This window comes from Mirounga angustirostris, unplaced genomic scaffold (assembly GCF_029215605.1).
Source record: "Mirounga angustirostris isolate CCGP_5_RB_7025 unplaced genomic scaffold, mMirAng1.0.hap1 SCAF_11, whole genome shotgun sequence".
Lineage (NCBI taxonomy): Eukaryota > Metazoa > Chordata > Mammalia > Carnivora > Phocidae > Mirounga > Mirounga angustirostris.
In genome coordinates this window covers 122,397,218-122,413,293 of record NW_026991719.1, presented here as the reverse complement: position 1 = coordinate 122,413,293, position 16,076 = coordinate 122,397,218, and the positions used below count along the sequence as shown (strand labels likewise).

Here is a 16,076-nt window from a genome sequence, read left to right as displayed (position 1 = left end):
GAGGCCGCTTGTTGGTCCTTCCCTGTGTGTGTTTGTGTGTGTTTGTGTGTGTGCGTGAAGACAGAGCCCTGGGCGTTTTAAGGAGTGCAGGGCCAGGGAGGGTTGGGGGAAGAAAGCAGGGCAAGGAGCCTCCTGGGGGTGGGGGGGTTGTTCCCTGGGGTGACTCCCACATCCAGAGCTTGGTGTCCTTGAGGAGGCTGTCCTGTGGGGTTCCTTGCCATAGAAGGTTTCATCCGTTTCAGCGGCGGAGCGTGTGAGTGACATCCACCCCGCAGCATTTGTCCGTACCCAGTTGAAGAGTTAAAGAGTTTTATCATGTTCTGGGGGCACCTGGGTCCTCTGTTGGTTAAGCATGTGCCATCGGCTCAGGTCATGATCTCAGGATCCTGGGTTGGAACCCCACATTGGGCTCCCTGCTCAGTGGAGACTCTGCTTGTCTCTCCCTCTGTGTGTGCTCTTTCACAATAAAAAAATAAATATCTTTAAGAAAAAAAGAGTTTCGTCATGTCCTGGACACCTTGCCTACTTGTTTGGCCTCTGGACCGAAATGATAGGGAATTGGCCTAGGGATGGGTTGAAAAGGCGAAAGAATGGAACAAGCAGGGGACGGGGGTCAGAAGCTGGAGAAATAAAAGTTTGTTGGTTGTTGCTTCTGAGGCCTTCCCGGCCATCATTGTGCAAATGCGAAACGCAAGCACACACACACACGCGTGCTCGTGCATTGGCCCGGTTCTTCCAGAAAGGGGGGCAAACGTCCTCCCAGCACAGAGGGAGCCCTGCTCACTGACTCCTTGATTCCGAGACATGGGCTGAGCTCTGCTCTCTGGAAGGCCCTGTGGGTGAGCAGTGAGGACACTAGGAGAAGCAGGACACGTGCCAGCCATAGGGGACCGTGTCTAGCAGCCGCAGTCCCGGCAGGAAGGTGGGGAGGGGTGCCCTGAGACCCGCAGAAGAAGCGGAGGCAGGGTGAGGGGGGTGTGGGTGCCGGGGCGAGCACTGCAGTGCAAATGCCCCCGGCCCGGCCCGGGACGGGGGGCTAGGGTGACCAGAGGGTCCCCGAGATTGCTTCTGTGCAGCTGGTCACCGGCAAGCTGGGTGGCGACACTGCCAGAGTCCAGTCTCTGCCTCCGTGTCAGGGAAGGCGGGGGGCAGGGTGCGAGCCTGTGTGTGAGGTGCACAGGCACGGGCTCAGCGGGGTGCCGGGGGCGGGGCCCCAACCTTGCCGGGCGGGGTCCAGGTGAGGAGCCCAGGGAGGCCCGAGGGACCCCCGGCCGGCCCGCTCCCGTCTCCTGCCCCCACGTAGCCCAGCGCGGAACCCATGTCGGCCCGACGTGCTGTGAGCCCTAGGGGACCCCTTCCTATGGGGTCCGGATGTGACGAGCGCCGACTTCCGCCTCGGAGGCGTGAGCGACGCCAGCACCTCCGTGTGTGCGAGGCCGGATCTCGGTCGGGCCAGGCCAGGCGTGCAGGTAGGCCCGCCCGTGCGGGAGCACAGAGTGGGGGGACCCCCAGGAGCCAGGTGGCCCATGCCGGCAGCCCCGAGAGACCCCGGGCAGGGACGGCGTCGTCCCGCTGAGCCCCTCCCGCCGGGGCCCAGGACCAAGGACACGGGTCCCCAGAGGGACGGGCCCGGGCCCTCCCTGGAGCGGGCTCCGGGGGCACACGGAGGACTGTGGGGGCCCCTCTTCCCCGCTCAGGTCCAGCCCCTCGGGCCCTGCCGCGGCCAGGCCCTGGGGGCCCCCCGGGGAGGGTGGCCCCAGGTGGCGGCCGTCCGCTGAAAGGCGCCTCGGGGCTGAGAGGGAGCTGAGGACCTTGGTCAGCGGGGAAGGACGCCAGGTCGGGGAGCGGCGGGGGCGCACGGAGCCCCAGGGTGTCCAGGTGGGGACGGGGTGGGGATCGATCGCGGCCAGGACCCAGGGACTCTCGAGCTCAGGCCAGAGGGGACCTCAGCGAGGTCGGGCCCCAGGGTGAGTCCGGGACGGCCGCCGGGCGGGATGGGGACACGCGGCCAGTGCGGCCGGACTGGTGCACCCGGGTCTCCCGAGAGACTCTGGGGTCTTTGGCCGAAGGAGCAGGGCCTCCCTCTGGTGGGCAGAGGGGTGGGCCCAGGTCCTGCTGGGCTTCAGGCTGAGGGTGCAGAGGGAGGACTGAGGGTCCCCGGACCCCAGCACAGCGTCAGTCAGGGAAGGTCGGTTGGGGGGGGGATAGGAGCACGTGGTGAGTCCGGACTTCCGCATCCGGGTCTCAGAGACTTTGGGGTCTTTGGCCGAAGGAGCAGGGCCTCCCTCTGGTGGGCAGAGGGGTGGGCCCAGGTCCTGCTGGGCTTCAGGCTGAGGGTGCAGAGGGAGGACTGAGGGTCCCCGGACCCCAGCACAGCGTCAGTCAGGGAAAGTACGTGGGGGAGGGGATCGAGCACGTGGTGAGTCCGGACTTCCGCATCCGGGTCTCACAGACTCTGGGGGCCTTGGCAGAAGGAGCAGGGCCTCCCTCTGGTGGGCAGTTGGGTGGGCCCCGGCCCTACTGGGCTTTATGGTGAGGATGCAGAGGGACGACTGAGGGACCCTGGACCCCGGCACAATGTCCGTCAGGGAAGTTTCGTGGCAGGGCTGGGGGGGGGGGGATGGGAGCACGTGGTGAGTCCGGACATGCGCATTCGGGTCTCTGAGAGACTGAGGCGAGGGCCTGATGAAAGAAGCAGATGCTCAGGTGGGCAGAGGGGAGGGACCTGGCGACCCAGTGGCGGGGGTGGGAGGGGGGGCGTGGGGAGGCCAGGGATAAACTCTGAGGAAGGACAGAGGGGAGCCCCCTAGAAGTCCACCCATGACGTCAGTCTAGGGAGGCCCCCCCCTGGGCGGGATGGGGACACGTGGCCAGTGCGGCCGGACTTCTGCATCTGGGACTCCCGAGAACCTGGGGTCTTGACGGATCAAAGGAGCAGGGCCTCCCTCAGGGGGGCAGAGGGGCGGGCCCAGGTCCTGCTGGGCTTCACCCTGAAGTTGCCGAGGGAGGACTGCGAGACCCTGGACCCCAGCCCAGAGTCAGTCCCTAGAGGCCCGAGTGGAGGACGGGGACACCCCGTTTGTGTCCGTGCGTGCGTTTGTGTGTCCCCCACTTGCCCATCTGGGTCTCCCAGAGGCTGGATGCCCCGGTGCCCGGGAGCGGATTCGTAGGCAGTAGAGACAGGCGAAGGCATAGGCACCCAGGGAGTCGTGGTGGAAATCAAGGAAGGCCCGAGAGACCTGGACTCCCCATCCCAGGCCCCGCTCTCAGCCCCGGGAAGCCCTAGGCTTCGTGGCCGCAGGAGTTGGCCACAGACGTAACCCGGTGGGCTCAGGGCAGGGAGGGCCTTGGTGTTGTCGGGCGGCCTAGGGACAGCAGACGAAGGGGCCTAGGACCTGCTAGGGCTCGAGGCGAGGACCCCCAAGGGAGTCCCCAGGGAGCCCACAGGACCGCGGCCCTGATTCAGCCACCGCAGTCTCCTGGGATGGATGCGCCCACACAGTGCACGGCCACTTTGGCTTCAGGACATCCGAGAACCCATGGCCATTTGGATGGAGCACTGCCTCAAGCATGGGGGTGGGGGTGGGGGCAATGGCCCACGTGTTGCTGGGCGGAAATGCGAGGACCAGAAGGAGGAATGCAGTTATGGGGACAGCGAACAGATTCGGTCCCGGGAGGCCCCGGGGCCAGATGATCACACAGGGCGTAACCTGACTTCCCAGCCACATCTCCCAGAGCCTGGGGTCTGGGTGGAAGGAGCAGGCTTCAGGGCTGCCCAGGCTGACCCCGGGCCTGCCAGGATGGAAGGGGAGGACTAGAGGGAGGACTGCCTGGGCCGCAGTACGTTCAGGCCAGGGAGGAGGCCCCTGTGGAGGAGGAGCCCATGCCTCCTGTCCTGAGGTCCACATCTGGCTGTTAGAGACTGAGGGCCTGTGGTGAGAAGGAGTGGGCCTGGGGTGTAGCGGCCCTGTGTGTGTGTGTGTGAGGGTGCAGGGTGGGGTCGGAGGCAGCGGGGCACAGGTCCGGTTGGGAGTGAGGGTGAAGGCACTGGGGGAGGACTGGCCGTACCCCCTCCACCCCATCTCAGCAAAGAAGCCAGTGTACTGGACTCTGGCCGTGCCCGATCCAGGCAGGGTCGGTCAGCGGTGGCCCAAAGTGGCATGCGTGCTCACTTGTCTCATGGGCCAGAAGGTGGGAGTCCTCAGGGAACTGAGGTCTTGGTCTGTGGGGCACATGGCTTCTGTCTCACTTTGGGGACCTGAAAGAAGGGCAGGCCCTGGCAGGAAGAAAGAGGATTAGTGTCCTGGGGGTCTGAGGGCATCCGCACCCCAGGACAGAGGGGCCGGTCCCTACTGCCAGCCCTTTGGGATCTTGCCGGGGGCTGAGGGTGGGGGCTGTAGACGTGGCCGTGGACGAGGACGGGGTGGCCCCTCACCCTCCTCTCGGAGCTCTCAGGGAGGTGAGGACCACGCTGGGAGAGTTCGGGGTCAGGTCATCTGCGGAAGCCCTCCTTGGACACACACAAGAGTCCCTGCTCCTGCCAAGAGTCAATGTGGGGGCACCCGAGGGAGGAGTGAGGGACTCCCAACCCACCCCTCGGGACAAGGAAGTGGTGGCCCAGAAATCTGTCCAGCCCCTATCTGGCCTCCCTGGGAACGCTGGGCGGGGCCTGTCAGGCTGAGTCCCTCCTCCTGTCCAGATCCTTCCTCTGAGGATGGGGAGGGCCAGGGCCTGAGGGTCTGGACTCAGGTAGCAGAGGAGGCAGGTGCCCTGGCTCTGGGTGTGGCCCTGATTGTTGGGGGGAGATGAGAAATGAGGGGATGCCTCCCACAGCAGGATCCTCAGGGCCCAGGCCTACCCTGCCGCTTCTTTCGCCCATGGGGAGACAGACAATCGGTGAGCCAAGTAATTTCTCCTGGCTTTTGCTTCTGATGTCTGCCAGAGATGAGGCTTCGGCACCAGGAGCGTGGCCTCAGGTCAACATGGAGTTTTCCCAGGCCTTCCGTGGGGTCAAGGTATTGACGGCGAGGTGTGCCCATCCAGGCACAGATGGAACCCCGAGCTTGGCCATACCTGGGGTTCCGTGCTGAGCCTTTAGACCTTTGTCAGGCGTGGGCAGATGTGGGCCCCCTCGCTTACCTTCCGTGGAGTCTCGGGGTTGCGTGGTCTTGCTGTGACCCTTTGACCTGAGGCTGCGGGGGTGGTGCCCAGGCCCTGCCAAGGGAAATAGCAGTCCCCTGAGAGGCCAAGGAGGGGACCGCCCAGCTTGGACTGGTGGGGACCTCACAGAGTCCGCCCCAGCACTCCTGCCCCACTGGGGCCCGTGTGCCGTGCTCTGTGCCTGCACCCTGAAGTGACCCCTCCTTTTGTCCTCCAGGGGCCTCAAGAAGTCAGAGTTGAGGCCTAGGTCTGAGGCAGGAGCCTCTAAGGTCCCAGAGCAGGGGAGGTGCAGGGGAGTGCCGGTGGTCAAGGTGAGGTACGTGCTCTGAGCATGGAGCCAGGGGCTCGCCCATCCCAGCCCAGAGGGGACCCCTGAGCACCCAAGCCCGACGCAGCGCACCGTCAGCTCCGGGACTTCAGGCCTCTGCTGCCTGGGCTGCACCCTGAGGAGCCGTCCCATATCTTTCTTCAGGTTCAGCCCGACACAAACGCCATGCCCCTGGGTCAGAGGGGTGAGCTCTGGGAGCTGGAGGAAGACCCAGGCCCGGCCCAGGCCCTGGTGGAGGCACAGCTGTCGGGGGCTGGGGAGGAGGAGGCCCCATGCGCCCCCTCCTCCTCCTCTACCTCCGCCTCCTCCCAGTCTACTACCCCATCTGTCCCCTGCTCTGCCCTGTTTCTGGTCCCCTCGGAGGAGGGGTCTGCTGCTGGGTTCCAGAGTCCTCCCCAGAGCTCTGTGAGTGCCCGCCCCTCCCCCAGTGCCCCGGCAGCCACTGCCCGGAGCCCGCCTGAGCAGGGCTCCAGCAGCCCCGATGAGGAGGGGGCGAGCACCTGGGAGGAGCCTGAAGAAGCCTAGCCGGTTCTCCAAAACGTAGTCCAGGGGAAGGTGGTCGACCTGGTGGAGTTCCTGCTCCTCAAGTATTGCGTGGCCGACTAACAGGGTTATCTGGGAATGGCGCTGCTTGACCTCCCATCCCTTTGCAAGTTTTCCGCGTTGCCTTCTGTGATGCAGGACTACTCTCCTTCCTTTGTGGCCAGAGAACATGCCTCGTTGGATGCCAATCCTTTGGAATCCTCTTCGGTTTCTGGAGGGATGTTCTGTGGTCAGGCACGTGGACTGCCCTGGAGAGAGTGCCCTGGAGAGGCCTATTTGGACTGTCGTTGGGGGGAGCTTTCCATAGCCGCCCTTAGATCCCGTGGTTTCAAGGGCCGTTCGAGTCCTCGAGTCCCTTGCGGAGCTTCTGGCCGGTCATTCTCTCCTTCACTGGAAGCGGGCTGTGTCGGCCAGCTCGAGCCACTTAACGGGACGCCGCCACTGGGCGGCTTACCCAGCAGGCGTTCACGTTCTCACAGTTCTGGAGGCCAGAAGTCCCAGAGCCAGGGGTCGGAAAATTTGTTTTCTGGTGACAGAAGGCCTCTCTCCCTGGCTTGCAGAAGGCCGCCTTCTCGCTGTGTCCCTCCCATGGCCTCTTTTCTGTTCACCGATGGGGCGGGACGGTGGGGGGGGGGGGGTGGTGGAGAGAGAGAGAGAGACAAAGGTCTCTGCTGTGTCTCCCTCTTCGTACAAGGACACTAGTGCCATCAGATTAGGGCTTATGACCCTTATGACCTCCTTTACCCTTAGTTACCTCCCTAAGGGCCCTCTTTCTAAATACAGTCACATCAGGGCTTAGGGCGGCAGCGTATGAATTTGGAAAGAGGACACACAATTCGGTCCCTCGCACGGGGTAGTGAAGTCTCCAGCTTCGACTGTAGAACCGCCTGCTTCTTCCTGAACTTCTGCCTGGCTTTGCATTGTTCATTCTGGGGCTCTGGCAGGGTTCGCAGGAGATCCCCCTGGCCCCCGCCCGCTGTTGGGTGGTGACCAGCAGGCGTGGGAGCTGCCACCAGGGGAGACTCAGGGCTCCTCGGGCTCGGCGTGCACATAGCAGCCCTGGTACCTAGGCTCAACCGTCCCCGTAGCCCCGCTCCAGCAGTGTTTGTTTGGGAAAGGGCCCTGGCTGTCCCCCGGTCCCCGGAAATGCCAAGGGGTCCTGCCCAGGTCTTCAACTTCCCTCGGTGCCCTGGGGAGGCGGCGTGCCCTTGGCTGTCGGTGCGCCGGCTCCTTCGGTGCTCTTGAAACATTCCCCGTGCGGCGGGCCATCCTGCAGCTCGTTGTCCTCACCGAGCAGACAGGCCGGGGCCTGTCCGGCTCAGCTGGGACCCAGCACATTTCTAGAACGTAGGCCGTGGACCAGTGAGAGCTCGGTCCGTTGAGTCTGTGGAGACCTCGTGCTGAGGGCTCGGGGGCCTCGTCCCATCTTGTGTGAGAACCGCAGGCCCCGAGCGAAGTGCGACAGCAGCTGAAGGAAAGGCCTGGCACCCTGGGGGCGACCATCGGGGCGACAAGCTGCCCTGCCTCCTTGTCAGGTGGCTGTGAGGGGATCGCCCAACCATCGTTGCCCCAAGCAAACTGAGCGGTTTTTTTGAGTGAGGGCCCCCACCATGCAGGAGTGAGTGCATGGGGACCGTCGCTCCTACTTGGGACAGCAAGAAGGTGTGCAAACATTTCCGCAAGCGCCCAGGCAAGACGTAAGCCCGACAAGCTTCGGCGCGGCGCTGCCGGTGAGCACTGGCTTCTGCCCTACCCAGGAGTGCCAGCGAGGTGCCGCGCTGCTGGCCTGTCTGCTGCCCACAGAAGCGCGGCTGCAGCCTCCCCGCCTCCACGTGGCGCTCAGTAAGCTACTCCACATTCCTGTCTCCCTGGTGCCCCCGCCTCCCTTGTGCTCCTCGCACGCACTAAGGCAGGAGGACAGGGCCCCTAATAGGTGCCAAGGTGACAAGTAAGAGGGCTGCTGGTGCAGGCTCACATCGGCCTGAGGCAGCGAGGGCAGGCCCGGCTGTGCCCCGAGCGCTCCGAGGGGCCCCTGACTCTCTTCGCGGCCCTCGGGAAGAATGAAAGGCCAAGGCCCCCGAGCGCCTCCTTCCCTGGTGGTCTGGACAGACGGTTTTCCTGGCCCCTCTTGTCCATAATGGTATGAGGTGGTCTCAGGTGTGGGGGAGGGGGTGTGCGAACACGTGAGCGGCCTGGGTCCAGGTCCCCGTTTGTCTGGCTCTCCCCATGGAGAAGGCGGGGCACCAAGGAGGTGGGTTCCCGGCTGCCCTGTGCCCATCCACAGGGAGGTTCCTGGGCGGCTGGGGCCGCCTCTGGCCCGGGTCTGGGACAAAACCCACGAGGCCCATCTTACCGGTGGCCTGGGTCCCCACCCCCCCAGCTGGACCCCAGGGCCATCACAGATGTCAGAGGTTGTGGAGAAGTTGGGGGTCTCCCGAAGAGCAGGTTGGACTTCTTTGCCAGGACCGCTCTGGGGGCTGAGGATCCTCTGCCGGGTGGGTGGTGTGTGTGTGTGTGTGTGTGTGTGTGTGTGTGTGTGTGTGTGAAGGGTCCCAGGGATGGGCTGGGGGCGGGGGAAGCCCACTGGGCCTGGACCTCCGGGGACCCGTCCGTGAGATCGATCAGTGACAGCGTGGACCACCCCTGCCCATTTCTGAGGTTCTGCTCCTGGCCGAAGGCTGTAGCCTGGGACCCGTCTCTGCGCCTTGTCACCGCACCAGGGACTTTGCTTGTGCTGGAGGTGTGGACAAGGCTCTGGCCATGGCCTCTAATCAGCCCTGCCTGCCGGTCTGTAGAGCACGATTCATTTTGGCGTCTTTGCTCATAAAGGTTCACGCCAAACCCTGCCAGCTTTCATCCGCGGAGAGCTCGGCGCCGAGGCGCTGGCCGGCTTCAGTCCCCAGAGGCTAAGCCCCGTTTGGTCCAAAAGCCTGACATGGCTTGACTGCAAATCCAGCTGAAGAACTAAGAAGGTCAGAGCCGATGGACCTCCGCAATTTAGCAAAGAACAAAGGAACCAGGGTGTTCCCGGCCCCTGCGATGTAGCCGTTTCCTAAGAGCTGTGGGCACTCACACTTTGCAGTAGCGTCCTCCTGTATTCGTAGGCACCCTGGGACGTCTCCGAAGTGGGTTCCTAACAGGGGCATTGATGCCGTCGTCATGGCGACCTGCGCTTACCACACTTGAACCTGCACTGTCATCCTGTGGAAGCGGACCTTTTCAGCTGGTTTGTGTACTTGGGAAGGGGAGGGTGAGGTCCTTCCTCCGGATCCTGCCTCGCAAACTGAGGCGTCGTGAGCCTCATGGTATCTGGTGGAAGCACTAGGCGATCGGGTGAGGGGGTGGGGTGGGGGAGGGGCGGGCCACCCTCGGGGCCAGGGTCTGCGCTTGGAGGCCCTGTGGGCCCTGGGGCCTGGTCCTCCTTTGCGTGGTGCGCTGTGCTGGCCCCTGCAGGCCGTTCCGCCGCCTCCCTGGTCCCTGCCCTCCGGTTGGCAGGACCGTCCCCTCCCCCCTCCGCCCCGCTCCCCAGTGGGGACCTCAGGAATCTCTCCAGCCCTTGCCCTGTGTCCCCAGCTGGGGGATCGCCCTGGTGTGAGGGGTTGGCGCTAGGTGAGGACCGCTCTTCCTGGGGACTGAGCAGGGATTTCCAAGGCTTTGCTGGGGAACAAGGTCTTCGTTCTTGGTGCCTCTCTCAGAGAGCCCTCTCTGGGGTCGCTGCTTCATGTGCTGTCACAGAACCACGTGACAGCCCATGCCCTGCTTTGGGGCGACGACCCAGAGCACCCGGGCGGTCTCTCTGCACTGGTGATCCATGTTTCACACGGTGACTCTCGTGAGGAGTGTGAACCCCAATCCTCCCCAAACCCTCCAGGGCACCCAGGCAGAAAACGGCCCGCATGGCTCCACAGGACACGCGCTCCAGGACGGACGATGACAGCACTGCTTTCTCCTGGGATTGGCCATTCAGTGGGGGAAAGGCTCCGGCTCCTCCCCGCTCCCGCCGTCACCGCTTGGCACCTTCACCCAAGAAGGGACAGAGAGAAAGGGAGCCTAGCAGAGATGGTGGGGGCCCCCTGAGGAACAGAGCAGACCCCAGCCCAGCAGGAAGGAGGCTTGGGCAGCGTTCTGTGGGACGTGAGCCCGTGGCCACCAGAATCGCCCGGCTCTACCACTTGGGCATCAAGGGTCCCCTCTCTGGTACGTTGGAGCCCATTTCCCACGGCCCTCCTTGTGCAGCCTTTGCTGTTCGAATTGATTCTCACTTTCCTAGATGCTCTCACCTAGGACGGTATCCTGGGAACAAAAGTTAAGATCCAGGGGGCGCCTGGGGGGCTCAGTTGACGGAGCGTCCGACTCTTGGTTTCCACCCAGGGCATGAGCCCGGGGTCCTGGGATCCGCCTGCGTCAGGTTCTGAGCCCAGCGTGGAGTCTGCCTGGGATTCCTTCCCCCTCCCTCTGCCTGCCCTTCAGCTCCTCCCCCAGCCCTCGCTTGCTCGCTCACTCGCTCTCGCTCGCTCTCGCTCGCTCTCGCTCGCTCTCTCATAAATAGAATCTTAAAAGAAAGTCAGCTGCAGTGCTCTGGGCCTGCACGGCCCCTCCCCTGTTCTCTCGAGCACCAGTTGTTCCCAAGACTTTCTTTGGCCGTTTGGGCCCAGCCCATGGGAAGCCTTTCACGCTCAGTTCCCTCCTGGTGCTCCTGTGGGTAGCTCCAAGTGCTGCCTGCTGGCCCGGCCCAGGAGGGCTCGGGGCCAGCCCGTTGCCATCAGCAGCATTAGGGTCGACATGCAGACGTGACTGCGTGGTGTGAAGGAAGTGTGGGACGGGTCTGCCCCTGACATCACGCAGTCTAGGCTTTGTACGTACGGCCACACGCCCTTTATGAAGAGCGGACAGTGGAGGTGCCAGATGGGCACAGTGGCCGCTTTCTGTAGAGATTTGCTGACGTCAGCAAGTTTCGCACGGGTTTAAGTCTATAGGAGAGTGCTGGTCCAAACAGTCTGGGCTTCGGGATCGGGAGGCATACGGAAGTCCGGGATACAGAGGGAAAACAGCAAAGGCAGCTCCCAAGAGCTCAGGAGTTCCCAGATTGATGACGCTTTGAAAGGGGAGGAGGACCCATTTGTGAGCGTCAGTTCATCAGGGAGCAGGCTGGGACAGGCTAGATTTGGCGACGGTCACCTGAGCGCTAGCCTCGGGGTGACGGGTGCCCCTGTTCCTCCGTCGCCATGTGCTCATTCTCTTGTGGGCTCTCCCCCTTCTCACGGGGCCCCCCTACCCGCTGTCCGGTGGAGAGTGGAGGAGAGCTGTGTCTCTTGTTCTGGTGGATGGCTGCTTTTCCCTCCGCCTGGCTTCAGAGCCCTTCTTGCGTTGTCCATGCCCCATTATTGCTACGGTGAGAGCACGGATGCCCGAATGCCAGTGCTCCTTGAGACAATCGCTCTTTACAAGAGGCTCGGCGAGGACAGCGTGTATTCTGTGCACGCTGGACACCCCAGCACCCAAAGGTTGCTTCTTCCCAAGTCGAAGTGTGGCACGCTCGATGTGTTTAGTTCCAAAGAGGAAGAGAAGGAATGGGAAGGAAAAGGGGAAGTGTCACCAGCTCCTGTACCTGCAGGCGAGCCAACCATAAATCCTGTGGTCCAGACCCCAGCGAGCCCCCTCCGTACCGAAAACCTGTAGGACCCTGGCGGCAACTGTCCCCACCCTCATCTGGGCGCTGGAGAACGGTCAGGGCCCCTTTTAGCCCTCTTACGAGGTGAGCCTGGACCTCTTCTTGTGGGTAAAGTGAAGGTCCTGTCACACAAGGACCCCAGCACGACAGGGAAACGTGCCTGTATGACCGGGAAAACATCGCCATCATGCTCGCCAGGCCACCGATGCTCGGTTCTGGTACCCGTCAAGCGCCATAAAGAGCCTTGTTAACGACGGGATGCGGAACCTCCGAGGGGCCCGACCGGAGGTCTCCTGGGCCCCTGCGTTCTGCCGGGAGGGGCGTTGTGCTTCACTCTTCACCACGCCGGCAGAAAGCGAGCGGAGGGCTAGCCAGCTGCTGGGAAAGAGCCATCACGGAGGCCACGAGCACCGGGGGTCATCGCGGAGGCCACGAGCTCTGGGGGTCATCAGAAAAGGGCTCCCTTTCTGAAACATTTTATTGGCCTGCCTGTTACCCGACGACAAGACCGCCCCTAGCTGCTGTAGTGTGCGCAGTGGGGGTACTCGGGGGACCCGTCGGTAGGTGGCAGGTATTCGGGGGAACAGCGGCAGTCCGGACAGCAGTGGAAGGGGTTTGGGGGATGAGGAATCACAGTCCCGGGGGCGGCGGGCGCAGCAGCCACGCTGGGCGCCCAGGGGTGGCACACGGGCAGCAGCCCAGCCCCGGGGAGCTGCGTGGTGGGCTCGGGGAGCAGCACGGGGGGCCCGGCGGCCAGGCCCAGCAGCAGCCTGCAAGGGTGCATCTGCACGGAAGGCAGGGGAGACAGACCCAGGGGAACGCCGCAGACGCGGCCACATCAGCCGCGAGGGTGACGGGCGCCTGGGCACCCTGGGGCCGACTCTGTCAGGGTGGGCCTGGCCGCCGCCCCGAGCGTGGCTGGAGGGGCCGACTGGCTTCTGCCCCGGGCAGTGGGGCTGCCCCGTTGTCGGCTGCTCAGCGGCTCTCGCTGGTCCCCAGCAGAGGACAGGACTCCCTCTGGTCGCGGGCTGGCTCTAGGTGCTGCCGGGGGGACGCCGGGGCTTCGGGCTCGCTCTCCATCTGCCTTGACGTGGATTTAACGCCCACTCTCCTCTTCATCCTCACCAGCAGGTGCGGGCAGTCTCTCTGAAAGAAGGGGCTCCTGTAGAACTGTAACTGGGGTGCAAACTGTAAAGAGGAAAAGAAAGTCCCCATCACAACAGAGTTGATGGCAAGCGGCAACCACGATCGAGGCCCCTCCGTGGCCTCACCCAGCGGTCGGCCCCAAGGCCTCTTGCGAGAAGGTCACAGTCCCAACAGGAAGCTGCGCACTAGCTTCTGCACCCTCAACGCTCGCTCGCTGAGGACTCCCACGTCACCCGTGGGCAAGGACTACAAGTGGCCAGCGGGGGTCAGCGTCCGAGTCCGAAGAAGGGGGGGCGTGGAGTTTGCAGACGGGGCAGGAGATGCGGCGGCTTTCGGAGCCCACGTTGGCTGGCCGCAGAATCGCGCGCCACCCCCGCACTGCCCCCCCACCCCCGGGGTGGGAGCCCCTGGCTCTGGGCCTCCAGGGGCCCGCTGAGCTGGGGAAGCACGCCCCTTCCTTCAGCCCTCGACAGGCTTCCCAAAGCGCTTTGGGGCTAGCACGGCCCCCAGACGACCAGGGGACACCGCTGGTTCACCAAAAGGGGCCCGCCTTCCCGCCTCCGGGGACGGCTTAGAGCCGCGGGGTCACGCGTGCGCACACACAGCCCCTGCTGACGCGGGGCTCCCGCCCCCAGCGGCAGGGCAGGAGGATCCCCTGTTTCCTGGGCTTAAAGGGCTGGGCCGCACAGGCAGCCCTCCGCTGGGGGTGGACAGAACAATGCCTTCTCTTACATGTGCTGTGAAGCGATGACCACGGCAAGTTTAGCTGATGCCCAGCACCTCACAGAGATACCCCACCAAAAGAAGCAAAGACAAAGAAATAGGAAAGGGGGGGGCAGAAGAAAGGAAGGAAAAAAGGAAAAGACCCTTTCTTCCTTGTGAGGAGAACTCTTAGGACCCATTCTCTTACCCGTTCCCCGTGCGCCTTCCCCGCCCCCCCCCCCCCAGTGTCAGCTCCGGTCAGCATGGGCTACAGCACAGGTGTCCTTGAAGGAAGCACCCCGACACGCACGGCCCCATCCTGAGCACTCTCCCCACGTTCAGTCTCAGTCGCTGTCACCAGCGCCCAGAGGCGGCGGACTCGGGGCGCCCGACTCCCAAGAGGCAGTCCTGGGGCTCCCGCCCACCCGCCCACAGCACCCGGGAGCCTGGCGGCCCATGCCCCCCGCAGGGGCGGGGGCGCCCACCGTTACCTTGCTCAGGACGTGGACAGGTGCCCCTCCAGTGAGAAAGTGGGTGAGGCTCACGGATGTGTGAACGTCCTGGCGCAGTTTGCCGAATCCATAGAGGTTGAGCTGGCGGACGAAACTCTTCATACAGCCCGTTTCAGACACTTCGTTGGGGCCATCCCTCTCCAAGATCTCCTTCTGAGACAGCTTCTCGGTGATGCCCATACAAGTGCCATTGTTGTCCCACCAAATGGATGCAAACTGGTCGCTGTTGACGATTTTCCACAGCCTCTTGGGGAAGGGCAGGCAGAGGAGATGGCCTGCCCCCACGGGCAGGGCGTCCCGGCTGGTGCGTGGCCTTTTGAACAGAGGCTCTTGGGGCAAGGCTCGGAAAGCGTTTTCCTCGGGCAGCAGCCTGAAGCCAGGGTCTCCAGCTGACACCGGCTGGGCCAGCGTGGCGGCAGGGGCGGCTGGAGGAGCAACTATCCTCCTCGCTGGCCGTACTCAGCGGCGGCGCGTTACTTGGGGCTGACCTCACAACACAGCCAGCCGGTGACCTGATAAAGGGCCAGCCACGCGAGTGACCTGTCAGCACGCCAACATTCTGGTCACTCACGGTCCTTCACCGGGACAGCGGACGCTCGCCTGCACGTTAAAACAAGACGCCAAACATTCGGGGCAAACCCCAAGCCGTCTTTGCGTCCTGCATCCCTCTCCCCGGGGGCCCGGCTGCCCCACCCTGACGGGCCGCCTAAAGGAGGTCAGAGGTCATTCTCTGAGCCCGTGGGCCTCGAGAGCCCCGAACAAGATGCACGCTTTCAAGCCCGGAGCAAAGGCCCGGGGGAGGGGGCGGACGTGGGGGGCCGTCCCCGGTCAAGGGTGCGGGCCATGTGGTCCTTTTAGCATTGTCCCAGCCAGGGCGCTGAGGTCCTCCCCGGAGACCCCCCTAGTTCACCCACGCCCTGGGTCCCCAGAGGCCACGTGGCCGACTGCTGCTTAGGGGACTGCGTTAGCCAGGTGTCCCACCGCCCCCTTGCAGAGCGAAGAGGAGGAGGAGGAGGAGGAGGAGGAGGAGGAGGAGGAGGAGGAGGAGGAGGAGGAGTGGGAGGAGGCCTTCTCCTTCCTTGCCTCTCGTCAGCCTGCAGGCGGCCCCCTCCCCAGCCCGCCGCCGCCTCCCAGGCTGACTCCTGGCCCCGCTGGGACAGGCCAGGAGCCGCTGGCCCCACACTGGCTTACTGTCCTTTCCTTGACCGACCACGGCAGGGACACCTGCCCTGCTCGGTGCCCAGGGCTTGAGCTCCGCCATCCTTCTTTGGGCTGTGGGGCTGGGAGCATCAGTAAGAGGCGGCCTTGCAGAGAAGCCTCTCTAGCACATTCTCCCCACGTGCAGGGCCACCTCCCCCAAAGCACCACCCCCCAACTCCATTCTGGGCATGGAACTCGATGATCTTCCAGAGATCCATGAAGCAGAAATGCCTCCAAGCTTGAGGCTATTTTGTCTGCGAGTCTGTGGCCTTTGGCTCCCTGCAGGGCCTCAGTCCACCCCCAGCCGGTACAAACCGTGGGCTGAAACGCCGCCTGCGTTGAGTGCCCGGTAAAATGCAGGCACGGCCAGGGCCGGCCAGACAGAAATCACAGGGTAATTTATGTAACCGGAAGCCCTACTCAGCCGCTGGTGTCACCGGGCGATGCCCCGGGACCGCTAAAATGCCCATTGCGGGTTTAGACTGGCTTGGGCCTCGAGAATCCTCTCGGAAGGCTCCTAAGCTGTCGCGGTGTTGGCAGGGTGTTCCCCAGCCGCTGGGCGAGTCTCCAGGGTGTCCGTCTTTCCCTCCACACTCTGTACATTCAGGCTGTGCCCAAAGACTCATTAGAGATGTTCACCCACCCCCGGGCGCCTCGGCCGCCGGTGGCCCGTGGAGGGCGTTTTCATGCTGGCTGAGAGCATTCCAGTGGCCTGGCCGACATCTAAAGTAAGATGCACACAGTACCATGGAAAAGGAGGAACCAGTTTATTGAACAGCTGCAGGGAGCAAAAGTAGTGGATTGCGCTACATCT

The 16,076-nt window shown here is 63.9% G+C and overlaps 1 protein-coding gene across 1 annotated transcript; it reads right to left on the bottom strand.

Moving 5' to 3' along the window:
- Window positions 1-12,168: 12,168 nt before the first annotated feature.
- LOC123841673 (heat shock transcription factor, X-linked-like) lies at window positions 12,169-14,726 on the bottom strand. The gene is made up of 3 exons (XM_045871219.3): window positions 14,702-14,726; window positions 14,042-14,520; window positions 12,169-12,878 (listed from the first exon to the last, which is right to left on the bottom strand). The coding sequence occupies exons 1-3, from the start codon at window positions 14,724-14,726 to the stop codon at window positions 12,678-12,680; spliced, it is 705 nt and encodes a 234-aa protein (XP_045727175.3). The 3' UTR covers window positions 12,169-12,677.
- Window positions 14,727-16,076: the final 1,350 nt, after the last annotated feature.